The 16,624-nt window shown below is 47.3% G+C and overlaps 1 protein-coding gene across 4 annotated transcripts in view; it reads left to right on the top strand.

Moving 5' to 3' along the window:
• Positions 1-9,872, top strand: part of LOC133355131 (repulsive guidance molecule A-like) — a 125,651-nt gene extending 115,779 nt beyond the window's left edge. For all 4 annotated transcript variants that reach the window (XM_061572448.1, XM_061572445.1, XM_061572446.1 and 1 more), the window contains 4 exons: positions 6,230-6,387; positions 6,853-7,102; positions 7,878-8,127; positions 8,537-9,872. In XM_061572448.1, the coding sequence (XP_061428432.1) occupies positions 6,324-6,387; positions 6,853-7,102; positions 7,878-8,127; positions 8,537-9,274 (1,302 nt within the window). In that variant the 5' untranslated portion in view covers positions 6,230-6,323 and the 3' untranslated portion in view covers positions 9,275-9,872. The remainder of the gene's footprint in view (positions 1-6,229; positions 6,388-6,852; positions 7,103-7,877; positions 8,128-8,536) is intronic.
• Positions 9,873-16,624: the final 6,752 nt, after the last annotated feature.

Genomic DNA, 16,624 nt, shown 5'->3' with positions numbered 1-16,624 from the left:
CCCCTCCCTCCCTGCACACGCTAGCTGGTTTGCGATGGCGTTTGACAGCTTTAGTAAATTAATCTGGAGACGCTGCCTAATTGATCACTCTCCCTCGGGGATCACCGGCAATGCAGCTGCGCACGTTAACCGATCCGCCGCGGAAACAAATAAGTGCATATATCGTCATCATCGTCAACATCGCCATCATCATCATCCTCACCACCATCGTTGTCATCGCCATTTATCACTGGAAGATACCACTCGATGTTGGCCAACTGAGTCGGCCGTCCTTCGCTTGCCGATCGGCCGCCATGATTTTCTCGGCAGATCTCGGCCATCGAATTTGTGCGCGGTTACTCGCACATCGTTCTGTCGTCTTTTTCACGTTTTTTTTTCTATCCTGCGTGAGTTCAGTGCCCTTCCCCAAAGTACTCCGATCCTTGAAAACGTTGCCCAGATATTTATTTTATGTTCCACGAGCCGATGACCAACCCACCCTGGGAATGCGCCCGCTCTCATCCGGATCTCCCAATCCAAGCAGGGCCTTGCCTGGATTTGCGTTTCGGTGGTGGGTGACCCCCCCCCCCCCCCAGCCTTGCAAATCACAGGTTCTGTAGGCTGTTTGTGTTGTGGGAATTGTTGTACTTTACCCGTCCCCCCCCCCCCCCCCACATCTTCTTAGCGCATGCTTCTGTGCTCTCACCTCATGCTTCAACCCTTCCGCTGTCACCCATTCTGCTTTGCCAATATCACATCCTCGCCGAATACAGTGGACGCTGGATATAAGCACACCTTACATAAACACACTTGGTAAGCAACATAAGCTAACGGTACACTGGTGGGTTCAGAGCAAAGGGTAACATTTGATTATAACCACACTTGCACCTGCTCCCAGGGGGGGGGGGGGGGTGTGTTGCTTGTATTGAGATTCTGCTGCAGAAAACAAAGTTTAGCCCACTTAGGGATTGTGATATCTTCCCTTCTTTTAGTGGGGACAGCAGCCAAAATAGGGTGGGTTAATGGACCTGGGCGATCGGCACCAGCGATGCGTGAGATGCGCGCACGCGGGATGAGTGTCTCATCCTCGGGCTTGGGCTAAAGCTCAGCGGAGACTCGCGGCGGGCACGCAAGTTTATTATTTGTTTGAGTTGTTTTGCAGACCCTCGCCTCATTTGCATTCGTTAGCCGAATTAATCTGCAAGGGCTCTGCGGGCGGGGATGGTGAAAAGCGATGGCGTAATTAATGGCATTACGGTGCGCATTTGGAATAATAATCTGTTTTGCTTTCAGCTGATTACCATCATCTAATAGGATAGTTGGCAGGCGTCTGAACGCTTTTACAAAAATGCATTTGAAATGATGAATTATCCGTGGCAGGGTTGGGGACGGCGAGAGTGCTGTGTGCGTGTGTGGCAGTGGCGGCTGTAACTGCCTGGGTTCCAAAATGTCCGTCGCCTCCGGGCCCGAGCAGCGTGAGTTCGAACCCCAAATCTGTGACCTCGCCCTGCCCTTGACGATGTTGAGCGAGCGTGGCGCTAGGAAGGGCGTGAGCCGCACGCAGATTGGACGTGAAACTGGCGTGTGTGGAGAGGGTGTTAACGTTTGTGACACGCACCCCAAAAGAGACACACTGGCCCTCCGCCTCACCGTCAGCATGATCGTCGTCAGCCACAATCAATCCGCTGCCGAGGGTCTCCCCAAGCTGCCTGTCATCTCTCACGGCCCTACAATTTAATAATCCACTGAACAGCTTCACACGAGCCAGTCTCCATCACCTCAATCTGAGCTCGAAATCTCCTTTTCAGAAGTGACTTGGCTACAAACGATAACTCAATGAAGTGGCTTCTCTGGAAATTCATTAAAAAGCTAAATAATCTAAACGCATGTTCATTATAAATGTAGAGGGAGGACCCGGAAAAAAAATCTACGTCACCAAATATACAACAGGCGTCAGGGTCAGGATCAAACCCACAATCTCCTCTATACCAGGCGAGGTAGTTATCTCGCCACCGTAACGCCCCCACGGTCAGCGTCCCCTCGGGTGCCTTCCTCTCCTTGGGCTGCCACTCAGTCCTGAGTCTCGACCACCGGTCATCGTCGCCTTCTTCGCCACACGTCCTGTCCAAGCCTTCTGGCAACGCGTCCTGTCCCAAGCCCCGCTTAACTTTCCTTCACAGCCAGCGTTCAGTACTCAAGTACTTAACCTGTTCTCAAATACACCATACACCCGCTTCTCTTTCTGTCTCTCAATGTAATTCTAAGCATGAAATCCCCTTTGTCCTACCCCGCAACCACCTTTGTCAAAATGACCAATTTTGACCTGAATAGTAATTTTAACGCTCTTGATGCATTGAATAATTTCTTTGTCGTAGGTTATCGCCATGGTATAAAGGGGGGGGATAACAAAACGTGCTCCATTAATTTTGTCATGAATGGTGCGCCCTGGAGCAATTATCCTTGGCCGGCCAAGAGGAGGCTAGCTGTGTAGAGGCAGCTTAAAACTGACCACCTTTGTCCAAAACAATCATAATACAAATAAATCCGCAGCATCGGCAGTTTAAATTCATAATGTGAAATATCATTGGATGGAGTTATTCTCCTCATTGAGCAATTGATTGTACACAAGGACAGTTGATTTGTATGTTTAACACGAAGGATTTTGTATCATTTTACATGTTCATGCCAAGCGACATCGATGAGTGTGTCGTGCCTATTTTCCAGGAGGATTAAACCGACCTCTATCATTATTTTCGATTTAAAGCTTTCGTGACTGCAGGGATTTATCTTCTTGGTTCTTTCGGTAAAGTCACGTAGAATGGAAATAATAAAAATAAAACATAATAAAATAATTCTCACGACGTTTCGGCCACAACGCAAGCAGCCGTCCTCAGGTGGAGAATAGGGGAGACAGCGTCTCCCCGACAGACCTTTTATTATTTCCATTCTACGTGACTTTACCGAAAGAACCAAGAAGATCTATCATTCTTGTGACCTCCAACCTCTTCGGCAGCATCATTTGTATTTGAACAGAAAGGCTCAGTTTTTAAATCAAGAGATAATATGGATGAGACTGGAAAATCTAGATGAAAATAACAGATTCTTGAGTCGAACGCGGTCGTCAATCGTGAAAATTAATCAAATAACCTTTGGGCAATTTGGCTGGGGGGCGGAGGGGCTGGGGTGGTGGCATAACTACACGCCTAATTTGTACATATGGGTGATTAACCGCAGTAATTTTTCTTCTTTTTCCACACGTAACCTGAGCGGAAAGAGAATATCAAGAAACCCGCATGGGCAAAGTGTAGCATTTAGCAGAGGACTTAACAGGGGTGGCTCCTCTATTCCCCCGGGGGTCTCTTTTGATGGGATGGAAATGGATTTGGGTACTAATTAGGTCTTGGGGGGGGGGGGGAGATACCAGAGAGGGGCACTTGCAGGGAGCCCTAATCCCAGTGCACAGGTGCGAGGGACAGGCCGGCAGTGATTAAGCGCATGGCGCGCACGCCAGGATATCTCTCCTAACCCCAATTTTCTCTCTGCAGGGGGCACCGTGTCCACGGCCTTATCCAGATTTTCATTGTGCCCCCCTTGTCCCCGCGCCCCCCCCCCCCACCCGATCCGCCTTTGTGGTAGTTGAGTGTACGGCTGTGCAACTGCAGCGGTTTTTTTAAACGAAGTTGGTCGTGATTGTCCGATGGAATTTTCAGCACTTGCTCAGGGCTGTAAATGGGAGATGAGTGATTCCCCATGTTCAATTGAGCAGGAAACCACTGACTTTTATCTTAATGCACCCATCGTATAACAAAAATGAAGCACTTTCATCAGTAACTGTATTTAGAAATAACTAGATGAATGCAATCCAGCTCATCTTTATTTTTGTTTTACAAATATTAGCCTTTTTTACATGCAGATTGTTGTAAAGGTAAAATATAAAAAGAGACGTTATTAGCCGGGGGTAAAATCAGCTCCTCTGATCTAACACGGTCTGGCCAACGTACGGTGCGGAAGAAGTTGTACATACATAAATACAGCTCATGCCTCCTCCACGTACTTTAAAGTGCGACGCAGGATCGCACGCGTGGGGTTATAGTACGAGTCGGGCGTGGGGTTATAGTACGAGTCGGACGTGGGGTTATAGTACGAGTCGGACGTGGGGTTATAGTACGAGTCGGGCGTGGGGTTATAGTACGAGTCGGGCGTGGGGTTATAGTACGAGTCGGGCGTGGGGTTATAGTACGAGTCGGGCGTGGGGTTATAGTACAAGTCGGACGTGGGGTTATAGTACGAGTCGGGCGTGGGGTTATAGTACGAGTCGGGCGTGGGGTTATAGTACGAGTCGGACGTGGGGTTATAGTACGAGTTGGACGTGGGGTTATAGTACGAGTTGGGCGTGGGGTTATAGTACGAGTCGGACGTGGGGTTATAGTACGAGTCGGACGTGGGGTTATAGTACGAGTCGGACGTGGGGTTATAGTACGAGTCGGACGTGGGGTTATAGTACGAGTCGGACGTGGGGTTATAGTACGAGTCGGGCGTGGGGTTATAGTACGAGTCGGGCGTGGGGTTATAGTACGAGTCGGGCGTGGGGTTATAGTACGAGTCGGACGTGGGGTTATAGTACGAGTCGGACGTGGGATTATAGTACGAGTCGGGCGTGGGGTTATAGTACGAGTCGGACGTGGGGTTATAGTACGAGTCGGACGTGGGGTTATAGTACGAGTCGGACGTGGGGTTATAGTACGAGTCGGACGTGAGAGTGGCGTGTCCGAATTGAACCTGCAGAGCGTGAAGAAGCTTTAATCTCAAAAAATAATTACGTCGCGCAGAGATTGTCTATTTGCGCCGCGGAAAGGTTAAAATAATGAAATGTTAATTTATGCACAGCCATTGAAAATATTAATTATTAGATGATACATTTAATTGGAATGAAATTCCATCCGAGCGTGCATAATGGCCGTAAATTATAACTGTGGGCGCACAGCTGCGGGGACTGCTGACTTTTTTGGCTACCTTGATGGAAGTGTGCGAGTCAAGTTAAATCCGTAACTGCACGCATCCAATAGTTGGCCTCCTCCCACAGTGTCCACCTTCCGCTAAAAATCTCCCTATTTACGTATCGACGGCCTGTTTACAGGCTCGCTGGCGCTGTTTAAAGGTGGCAATTAACCCTTTCGCCGCTCGGCTTGTGGTTTTCCTGCCTGCTTGCCAGAGCCCAGGATCAGTGTTTTTACACGCTTTTATTTAACTCACTCTGTCTGTTGTTGTTGTCGTATCCTCAAATCTTGTAATTCAATTTGTACCCACTTCCGAATATGGTATCGACTGCAAACCTGGTATACTTATGTCATACTGATGACAATACTATATTCTATCATAAAAAATACAAAAGATATTTTTTAACAATATTTTTACACGCTTTTATTTAACTCCCTGTCTGTTGTTGTTGTCGTATCCTCAAATCTTGTAACTCAATTTTAACCCACTTCCCAATATGATATCGACTACAAACTTGGTATACTTATGTCATACTGATGACAATACTATATTCTATCATAAAAAATAGCAAATATCTTTTAAACAATATTTTACACGCTTTTATTTAACTCACTGTCTGTTGTTGTTGTCGTATCCTCAAATCTTGTAACTCAATTTTAACCCACTTCCCAATATGGTATCGACTGCAAACCTGGTATACTTATGTCATACTGATGACAATACTATATTCTATCATTAAAAATACAAATTTTAACCATATTTTTTATATGTTATGTTTTGCCTTGGGTCTAATTGTCCACGCTCAACTGACGTTGGCTGTAAATCACCACGGCCCCTTATATTATTGCAAGCCTCGGGGCCACTTCCTGGAGTTCTGCCATTACTCGTATGGTACATTTCATTAAAGCGTGTTTTTAAAAACGTATTTTTAAATATTATTATTTTATTAACTCCAGTTTAGCTCGTGGGTTTGTAAGCTTGATTATTCATTTTGGAGATCTCCTGCGCAAGCTGGGTGAGGTGGCGCGAGTACGGTTCCTGGCCACGGCTGAAATCAGCGGCGAGCGATATCCTGAACGACCACCAACCTGTACTGATCATCATGGTGGTCAAATGACAAACGCATTGCAGCAGTGCAATATCTTAAATCGAATTACCGACAATCGGTGCTCGTGTGATTTTATTTATTCCTCGCATGTTCATGCGTTTTTGAATTAACGCCAGACTCTCTTTGCGCGTGCTGCGTTCACAGGGGGAGGCCGGGACCAAAGCACGGTCATAGAGGGGGGGAGAAGCGGCTCGGACGGAAGGGGCTACAACCGCCAACTCCGGGAGTGTCCGGCGGGATGGCGACGCGCCGTGGCCTGCTGCTTGCCTGCCTGCTCGCCGTGACATCACCGCTTGCCACCGGTGAGCCTAACCACCAACAATCACAAAGATCCCCCCCCCCATTTTAGCCTTGAACAGGCTGTGTGAGTACATAATAATAATGTCTAGCAAAGCTCATGAGAGGGTGGTGTGGCCAGCACCACAACCCGGATGACTTTGAACTCCCCAATGCTGATGCTTACACAGCACACCATGTTGAGTTGACCTCCGGGAGGGTCAGGATTTGTTCCGATATTTGCCAGTGATATTGGCCGTGTCTAGGTTTTTAGCGCGGTGTTTAATGTACGATGGCCTACCCCAATGAAAGACATAAATCTATCTAATGTGCCCGACATACCAGTCTGCTGACAGTGTCTCGTCAGAACAGGGTCACCAGTAGGAACGGTCAGAATAAAGGGGGCGCATGCATGCACGACGGTAAACCAACTAAACGCAAACGCGTTGCTGCCTTCCCCCCGCGGTCTGTTTTCTTTCTTTCTCCCGCAGTGGCGTCCGGGCCGGCTGAGTGCCGCATCCTGCGCTGCAACTCCGACTTCGTGGCATCTTCGACGGCCGCCCACACGGCATGGGAGCAGTGCGCGGCGCTGCGCGCGTACGCCCACTGCACACACGCCACGGCGCGCGCCTGCCGCGGCGACCTGGCCTACCACTCAGCCCGGCACGGCATCGACGACCTCATGGCGCAGCACAATTGCTCGCGCGACGGCCCCACGGCACCCACGCCGCCGCACGGCCGGTGAGTGGCCTTGCTCAACCCCAACTCACCCCCCTCCAACCCCCCCATACCCCCCAAACCCCACCACTCCCGACCCCCCCCCACCCTTCTCCACCGCTGACCGCCGGGTCCTTTTGGCCTCGTCAGCCAATGTAGGTGCATGTGTGTGACCATTCGGATAAAAGTGCGGATCATGATACCGGATTTTTTTCTTCATTTTTGCTCAACTTTTCACAACTCTCATCTCAACAAAATTAGAGGAAAGGGAAGAGAAATTCGAAATTTCTAAAGCACCATAAGATTATTACAGTGCCATTTTTAGCTAGTTATTTCTCAGGTAGTTCATCATCAGTACCAGTCAATGACTGTACAATGAAATGATGATGCCCAGGCTACGTGGCGACAGCTCTGCTAGTAATGTTCGTTTCCTAAGAGATTTTCGAGTTGCTATGATCACATGGACGGTGCGTGGTGACGACGACAGTGTAACTTGTGAGTACGCCCATTCTGAGTGCCGATGCTGGCTGTGGTAATGATGATGCCCACAAATTGCGTCAGCAGTATGTCCGGCCTTCTCTGGTGCCGACAGGTTGTGGCCGTAATGATAACGCCTTGGCGCTGACCACTGTGGTTGTAGTGGTGCTAGCGATCGCGCTCACGTTGGCTTTACTAATCGTAGCGGTAACGATCGGGGCAATGTTGGCACCAACAGTTGCGTCGGTATCGACTGCGCCCACGCCGGTGCTGATGATGGTTTCTCTTCTCCCGCTTCCCCTGCTCCTGCCACCATGCGTAGTAATCGCGTGGCGGCCGACTGGGGCCGCGCCGATCCAGGCGTGTGCAGCTACTCCCCGCCGGAGGGCGAGCGCGACATCGTGTACCGCCACTGCGGCCTCTTCGGGGACCCACACCTCCGCACCTTCATGGACGACTTCCAGACGTGCAAGGTGGAGGGCGCTTGGCCCCTCGTCGACAACCCTTACCTGTCCGTGCAGGTCACCAACATCCCCGTGGTGCCAGGCTCCAGCGCCACCGCCACCAACAAGGTGCGCATGCGGTTGAGCGGGGGAGGTGGGCAGCGGTGGTGGGGATGGTTTGTTGGTTGTCACGTCGTCGCTGATTGTCCGTAGTGCGCAGCTGTGATCAAGTTCTCTGGGGGCACTGTTTGGTACGCCACCTTGTATTCATGAGACTTAACTCCCTAGCTATAAAGTGGCAGTACAGCAAGTGGGGTTCATGTCCCTGTCTGTGCGCACTTAATGAGCATTGTAACCTTATTCTTTGGGTTTTCTGAGTATTTCACATGGCGTGGGAGGCCTGCATCTATCAGCGGATTGACAAAGGACTACAAATGATTGTTACTTAACTTTTTCACATCAACGGCCATTGTTATGGAAAGCATAATTTAGTTTTTTCTTTCTCCCTGCCAACATATCCCCCCTGTCGCGCTCGCAGCTGACCATCATCTTCAAGGAGTACGCGGAGTGCACGGACGTCAAGATGTACCAGGCGGAGACTGACAGTCTGCCGCCGGCGTTCGTCGACGGCTCCAAGAACGGCGGGCCTCGTGACACCACGGGCAGCCTGCGCATCTCCGAGCTGGTGCCCGGCCGCCACGTGGAGATCCAGGCTCGCTTCATCGCCACCACGCTCGTCGTGCGGCAGATCGGCCGCTACCTCACCTTCGCCGTGCGCGCCCCAGCGGCCGTGACGGCGTCTGGTGTCGGCGACGCGAACGGCGGCGGCCTGCAGCTGTGCCTCAACGGCTGCCCCACGTCGGAGCGGATTCGCGAGAACGACTACCGCGAGCTGCTCTCGCGAGCAGAGCAACGCGCGCAAAGATCGCGGGCCGCCGGCGGCGGAGGAGGAAGTTTCGAACCGGCGGGCTTCACGGCAGACTTTGCGCGCGCGAAATGCAAGGAGCGGCTGCACGTGGAAGACCTGTACTTCCACTCGTGCGTCTTCGACCTGCTGACGACGGGCGATTTGAACTTCACGCAGGCGGCGTACAGCGCCTTCGAAGATGTCAAGACTCTCTCGCCTGACAAGGACCGCATCCATATTTACCGAGGCACGAGCGATCCCACGCTGGGGAACGCCGCTCCGGGAAGGCCCCACGGCGTCACGGGCCCCGTACCGCTCACCTTGGCAATTCTCGCGATTTACTGCAGCGTCCGTGCATCTCTCTTGTGAATGTTGTTTTTTGGCGTGAACATGTTTAGGAAGAAAAATAATACGATTTACAAAATTGTAGTTTTTTTGTTTATTTGATTTATTTATATCGTGCGTTCAAAAAAACGTGTAATATATTGACAAAAATGATGGCAATGTTTGATGGGTGTTTTTTTTCACGCGACCTTGTACATAAGATTATATTGTGGGTGTTTTGTTGTGAACAAGTAGTGATCTGATGTTCTTTCTGATGTGTTGATGTTAATATTGAACTTGTGGTATTATTAATGGTTGAAACATCACCATTTATTCTGAACGTTTAAAAAAATTGCTGTGTGAAGCTATCGACTACAAAAGGATATTAAAAAGATTTGGACTTTTGAAAAAGAAACTTAATTATTAAAAAAAAATCTGTTCGAAAACTTTTCATCCACTACACCTTGAGTATTGTTGACTTTTTAAGCTGTGTAGACTACAGAGGTGTTGTGTTGTTGAAAGCCTAGCCATATCTGTACATACGTTATTTATTTATGGTCAAAAAGGCCTCTGTCCGTTAGATGTCTGGTAACTGTTCAACAATAAGCTTTGTCTACCATGCCGTGGGGTAAAAGTGCAGTGTGTGGGGTAAGGGGGGGGGCACGGGTTAAAGTGAAATAAAATCATGTTCTCTTTGACTTTCGCACTCGCGTACTCATTTACACGTGGACTACCAACGCGCAATCATGATTACAACAACATGGCCATGATTATGATTCATCGATGAGTAACATCGACTCATGCGTGTGAAACTTCTTTTCAATTAATATTTGTTGTATCCCAGCGACGTGTTCCCTCCAAGCGCACTTTTCTTAGCAGTCAACACGACGTCTTGAACTTCCGTTGATGGACAGCGGTTGAGGATCACCTTTCAGAGACGAGAACTCGCCAAAGTGGCAGTAGTCGACTGCGGAGATGATTGCGTTGACATCGGCTCGAGCGCAGATGCTCGATAGATTGTTAACATCGTGGGTACCCTGAGCAATGACGCCTGCCTGGGGGAGCTTCTCAACCAGCAGTGAATTGAGCATGGCTGGTGATACTACAGCGTGTGCTATACTGTACTCTCATCAGTTTGTGGCCCCTACAGCCACCAGAAATGCTGGTTTAAAAAAAATATATATGTGACCGCGATTCGTGCCAATCCATCAAATCGCGAGGGGAGCAAATCTTTTACACGTTTTAATAACGTGGTACAGTACCGAAGACTGAAAATGACGAGTAGCCGTGGTGTAATGGTTAGCAGCGCACACTTGACTTGCAATCCAGAGGTCGCCACTTCCACTCCATCTCCCGGCGCGGCAAATTAAACTGGGTTAAGTTTCTCAAATCCACCACCACACCCCCTCCCTCCACACCTGTCGACCCAGTAGTATAATAAATGGGTATGCCGCAGTTTGCCCATCAGTTGGTCACGTGCGGTGGGGTAAAGTGTGGGTACATCGACAGTAATTATGGTGAAATGCAATCCCACGCGACACTAAACTGCATTAGTGGGTAGCTGTGTGCAAACACGTGTACGCAAGCTTTTACAATGCGATTAGATTTTTTTTAATGTAATAACAGCATTCTCGTGCGTGAATATCTCACGATGCTGCAACACCCACTCGCGTAGAGGGCAATACTCGCACTTGGCTGTGAGGGGGGGTTGGTATTCGATCATGGGAAATGCAATTATGTACAGTACATTATAAAGAACATTGTGCAACCATGAATCATTAAGCTTGAAAGAAATATATAACGTGATTTGTTGCTAACGTGCTGGGGCAAAAAACTGGAATATAATTGCAATGCCATGAAATTATAAATATTGCCTAACAGTTTGAAAAAAATTTCCCTCGTGCATATATCCCGTGTTAACGATGTCTCTCGGCAGCCAAATGGCAGATGAATAATAATTCTTGATTTTCCCAGGAAAGCTGCAGCGTCAAGACTTGGAGACATAAAAATATATTTTCCTTGGTTGACCAAGCTATTCGGAAACACTGTTCTTCATTGAAAATGGTGTAGCATGTAAAAAAAGTGTGATTTATAATTAAAAAATGAAATAGTGCCATGGAAATTCTATTACACGTCCAACGATTTGTTTGTGGCTTTTGTATTGGGATTGCTGGTTTCATTTTGAGATATATTTTCGGCAAAATATTCACTTATTCGCCCGAAAAATTCTTGCAATGAAACTCCCCTTTATCATTTTAAAAAGCCGTAAAAAATGTTTAATTACAGAATGTGAGAAAGTGGGGTCATGCTTCCTGCAAAGGTTATCTGCTAGTAATGGCCTGAGGTCATAGCGATTAAACACGTGCTGCAAAAGCAAACGTGACGATACTATCGCAGCAATAAGCTCTCATGCATTTGGAAACGGATATTAAAAAATCACTTTCAAAATCAGAAAGCGATATATATTTCATCTTATCCCACACGATCGTTTTGAGACATTCCACAATACATGCAACCATATACTTCTGGATAGTGCTGACCAACTGTTTTCCATCTTGGAAGCAATTAAAAAAAAACTAACTGCGTCGGTTTTATAATATCACGTTGAAAGGCAGATGGAACGCCACACGTGACTCTCCCAGAGGTGTGACTTTAACACTCCCGTGTGCCCTTCATGGGAAAAGTCAACAGTCCACCGAGCCATACGAATGACGACAAAGGTCCTATGCTGCCACCATTTGGCAGTGGACAGTAACTGGTTGTCATACTCTTAGGTTTTTTCCGTAAAGATACGTCGGTAAAAATAAATAAATAATTTGTGACAATTATAGATATAAAATAATAAATCACGACGTTTCGGAGGCAACACAAGCTTTCTTCATCAGGTGTAAAAAGGCACAGCAAAATAACTGTAGTCACTTCAGTCACTACAGTTATTTTGCTGTGCCTTTTTATTATTATTTCTATAGTTTTTATCATAAATTTTGCATTACTTATATATTTTTTACCTACGTGACTTTACCGAAAAAACCTAAGAGTATGAATCCTTGCAGTCACGAAAGCTTCACATCTATAATTAACTGGATGTCAGTTTAACACAAAGTCGGCTTTCGCGATCAATGTCATCCATAATACAGTTTTTGGGGTTAGATCGCGTAAAATGTGCCATTATACCCGCCACCACCCGACAAAGCCAATTAGTAAGGTTTGTCACGTAAACAGAACATGCCAATTCGTTACGAGTACAGCACACCGGTGTGTTGGAGAGCCAAGCCAAAACATTTACAATCTGAGTACGACGTTTCGCCAGTAATTACAACTAGCGTCAGGCGACAGCCAGATTTGTGGAGAAATCCTCCTGTTTTATTTCTTAAATAGAAATAGAGGGATAGATGGTGATTAGCAACTGAATGTGTTTCCAATTTTCAACACTAGATGGCTTAGCTCAAAACCGGCACACTTGCCAGCATTTTATGGGCGGTATATTGAACTTCTTTTCGCTCCGTACGTAGCCAACCGTGTTAATCAGAGGTGCGGTATTGCTATATTAAAAAAAGTTTGGCTGGCTGGCGGACCACCCGCCTGCCTACCTGCCTGGACGGAGGATCACGTCCAAAAGAACGTGCAGACTGTGAGTTATCGCCACGGGCGGACATTGGTGTGGGCAGGGGACAATGCCCCCCATCTGGAGATCTTTATGAATTTATTGAGCAGTTTAAAATCAAGAATAAATACATTAATTATATGCACCCGCGATTCGTAATGTGAGCGACAAAGCGAACCTCTGCCCCCCCCCCCTCCAAATATAGAAGTGAAACTACGGCTTTGGTTATCACTCAGAAAAAACAATGGGACAATGCGCCTTTCCATATGTCTACATATAGGAAATAAAGGCAGTACTGCATTGTTTTACACAACCCACACAGCTAATGCTGCTGAAATAAATCCCAGAATTCCATGTTTTTATGTGGAGAGATAAATGGGAAGGTCTATTTATTTATTTTGTCATATTCTCCACAAAGACGCTAATTATTAGTGTGTGTTCTGGTTACACAAAAGCGTGGCCGCTAAACTGACTTCTTGATTTGTTTACGGTTGCTGACTGAGCACATGCCCAAAGGTCAAACACGTCAGTAACAAATGGCACCAAGGTAGAATAGATCAGACGATGGATGGATGGGTGGAGGGATTCCAAAGACGAGCAGTGCGAGCGAAGAAGGAAAACGAGAAGTGTTGTGACCTGCAGTGTGGTGGTTGAACTCATGATAGACCAAGTGAGAATCAGAATATTTACACTGCACTAGTTGTACTACCCGGCTTCGCCCGGGGACTTGGATTCACCACGCCTGTCGCATTTGTCTCCCCAGTGGCGATGTTCACACACCACAGCGGTGACTCGTTTGATGCCGAGTCGACCTAGAGGAGGCCCAGGACCGGTAAAAATAATCGTCACCGGTGGTGGCCGTGAGCGGGAATCGAACTCGGGTCGCCGGGTTCGTAGCGCAGCACGCTAACCACTACACTACATGGCAAATTTCAAGTTTGTTGCATGTCGGAAAGTACGCTAAACATTTTGAACAGACACACATATTCACAACTTTGACCTTTTATATATATATGGAGATGAATCCGATGAGCTATAAAGCTAATTTTCACCGATGTCCAGTAGGGGCACGGAGCCAGAACGTTACAACAACAAAGACCTCGACATGGTCGGACGAATCAGTGAGTGAAGTTCATGGGAACAGTAAACCTCTGTAGCAGCGATATAATAGTGACAAGGAGGCGATTGGACGCCGGTGAGAGATTGGTTGCAGTGGATCTGTGAGTGCTGGATCATTCATAAACGGGGCTGGGTTGCGTTGTTTTCCCAGTAAACGTGGGAAGTGCTGGAGATGCCTGCGAGATTAACTTCAACTCTGACCCACATACATCTGTTGGTGGGGGGGGGGGGAGACTTGCTTTTTGTAAACAAGGAGCGAGCGATATGCGACAGCGTTTCAACATTTATTTTCTTCAACATTACAATTATGTTAACTTATATAGGTAATCAGCGTTTCAGGAAATGCACATACGTGTGTGTATTTGATTGCAAGGGGATGCGTGAACTTCTATCCCCGTTGAACGTCTTTCGCACCGTACGTATGCCAACCATGCTAATCGGATGTTATGCATCCCCATGTGGGTAAAAGTCATTTTCTGTTGACGTTATGTCATTGTGAACAATGGTGACCGTGTCCTCTTGTAATATTTTACTGTAAAACACTTGTAAATCCACTGCCGGCTGGATGAACGCCTCCCCACGCAGCGATGAACACGGTTGGCAACGTACGGTGCGAAAGAAGTTCAACATATTACTACGTAGGGGGTGGTGTTCTAACCATACTTGACCACGCTGTCCACTACAGGTTGGTGAAGTGAGTCAGCCAGTATATTTCAGGTGAGGCCCCCCCAGTTGCACAATGTAGGTGTTCATCTTCTTGGTTCTTTCGGTAAAGTCACGTAGAAGGGAAGTAATAAAATAATTAAAATAAAACATAATAAAATAATTCTCACGACGTTTCGGCCACAACGCAAGCAGCCGTCCTCAGGTGAAACCAGACGCTGTCTCCCCGACAGACCTGGTCTTCACCTGAGGACGGCTGCTTGCGTTGTGGCCGAAACGTCGTGAGAATTATTTTATCATGTTTTATTTTTATTATTTTATTACTTCCCTCCTACGTGACTTTACCGAAAGAACCAAGAAGATGAATCCCTGCAGTCACGAAAGCTTTAAATCGAAATGTAGGTGTTGTTTTTTCAGTGGCTGCCCAGTCAGGGCCAGTTCAGATATTGGTCGCCCAACCGATGTAGCTGGATTCCTAAGTGCAACGTGGAAAAACCCGAATGCGTCTTGCTCTAAAAAACAAAACGCCAGTGCAGACGTTCCCTCTAGCGCCCAACATTTATTTTGCACATTTCACACAAATGCGTCATCAGCTGCAAAGCGGCCAACTGGGCCAAGGTCACCATCGTGAGCCGTCTTGGCAGGCTCGCCTTGTGGGGGGGGGGTTCTTCTATACATTTGGTGAAACGTTTCTTCATTCGTGAAGGGCCAAATAATTGCCGATGCTTTTGATAAACCATAAACCAGTGGTCTTCATTGCAAGGCCCGTGGGCCACTGGGTGGCCCCCTAACGTGCGGCCCCCGGACAAATGTGAAAACACCCCCCCCCATGATTGTGCTGCTGTCAAACCCCAATAGTTTGAAATGTGTGGCGGCCCTCACACTGATGATGTCTTATCGGCAAAAGTTGTATTCCCCCTCGCCCTCTGAGAACTAGTAACGAGTTGGTGGCACTCACGACATGTGGAAAATAACATTGGTGCTGTTTTGGGACAAGGCTTTTTTGGCGGTGGTGGTGGCGACGACTGTGGATTGTCATTGGTCTGTCTGTATCGTGCACACTACAGTACAGGTACGGAGTGTGGTTTATTTCCATCTCCTGGTGAAATAAAAGGGGACACCCTCTGATTAGCACGGTTGGCTACGTACGGTGCGAAAGAAGTTAAATGTACATACATGACAACGACAACAGGAACAAGACTAAATGCGTAGTGCCAGAATCACAACATGACAAGAGAACAAGCATTGTCGCTCTCCGTTGGTGTGAACATTGAAGTGATTGCGATGTTGATGTTCATGCTCTTAGTTCTTTCGGTAAAGTCACGTAGGTAAAAAAATGAAATTAAAATTTATAAAACGAAAACAATAACACCACCACGTTTCGGAGGCAACACAAGTCTCCATCATCAGGTGGGACCGTCACAGCCAGATTTGCTGCATCTTGATGTGTGTTGCCTCCGAAACGTCGTGATTTTATTGTTTTATTTTTATTAATTTTAATTTAAATTTTTTTACCTACGTGACTTTACCGAAAGAACTAAGAGTATGAATCCTTGCAGTCACGAAAGCTTCAAATCTAGAATTGATGTTCATGCTTTGCCTGTAAAAATCCATTTTACTTTGTATACGTATACATTCTATAAGTTGTAGATTAAATTGTTGCATATACACGTGTTGTTAGTTTGTGTGTATTACCCTTGATACTTTGTGCAACCCGCGTATTTCCATCTCAAGGGATTATCCGGGTAAAAAGATATTTCAAATCCAAAAAAAGTTCGGGATCAGCAGGTTACCCCTTTATTACTTTGCACAGTGCAAGGACAGGCACTTATCCTCGTGCAACTAGGAATGGCAATTGGAAATGGAGCAAAGGTCGTTCACTTTACACGCACGCATACCTCCCGTCTCTCGTGGGTGGTGGAGGGTGGGGGACACGGAATCAGTAACGGCATTTTTAAAACCACAGCACAGGGAATAGTGAGCGAAACAACGACGTTTTAGATGCGTCC

This window comes from Lethenteron reissneri, chromosome 50 (assembly GCF_015708825.2).
Source record: "Lethenteron reissneri isolate LAM-NWPU_2019-01 chromosome 50, ASM1570882v1, whole genome shotgun sequence".
Lineage (NCBI taxonomy): Eukaryota > Metazoa > Chordata > Hyperoartia > Petromyzontiformes > Petromyzontidae > Lethenteron > Lethenteron reissneri.
The sequence above is the reverse complement of the archived record's forward strand: the minus strand, read 5'-3'. Positions and strand labels throughout refer to the sequence as shown.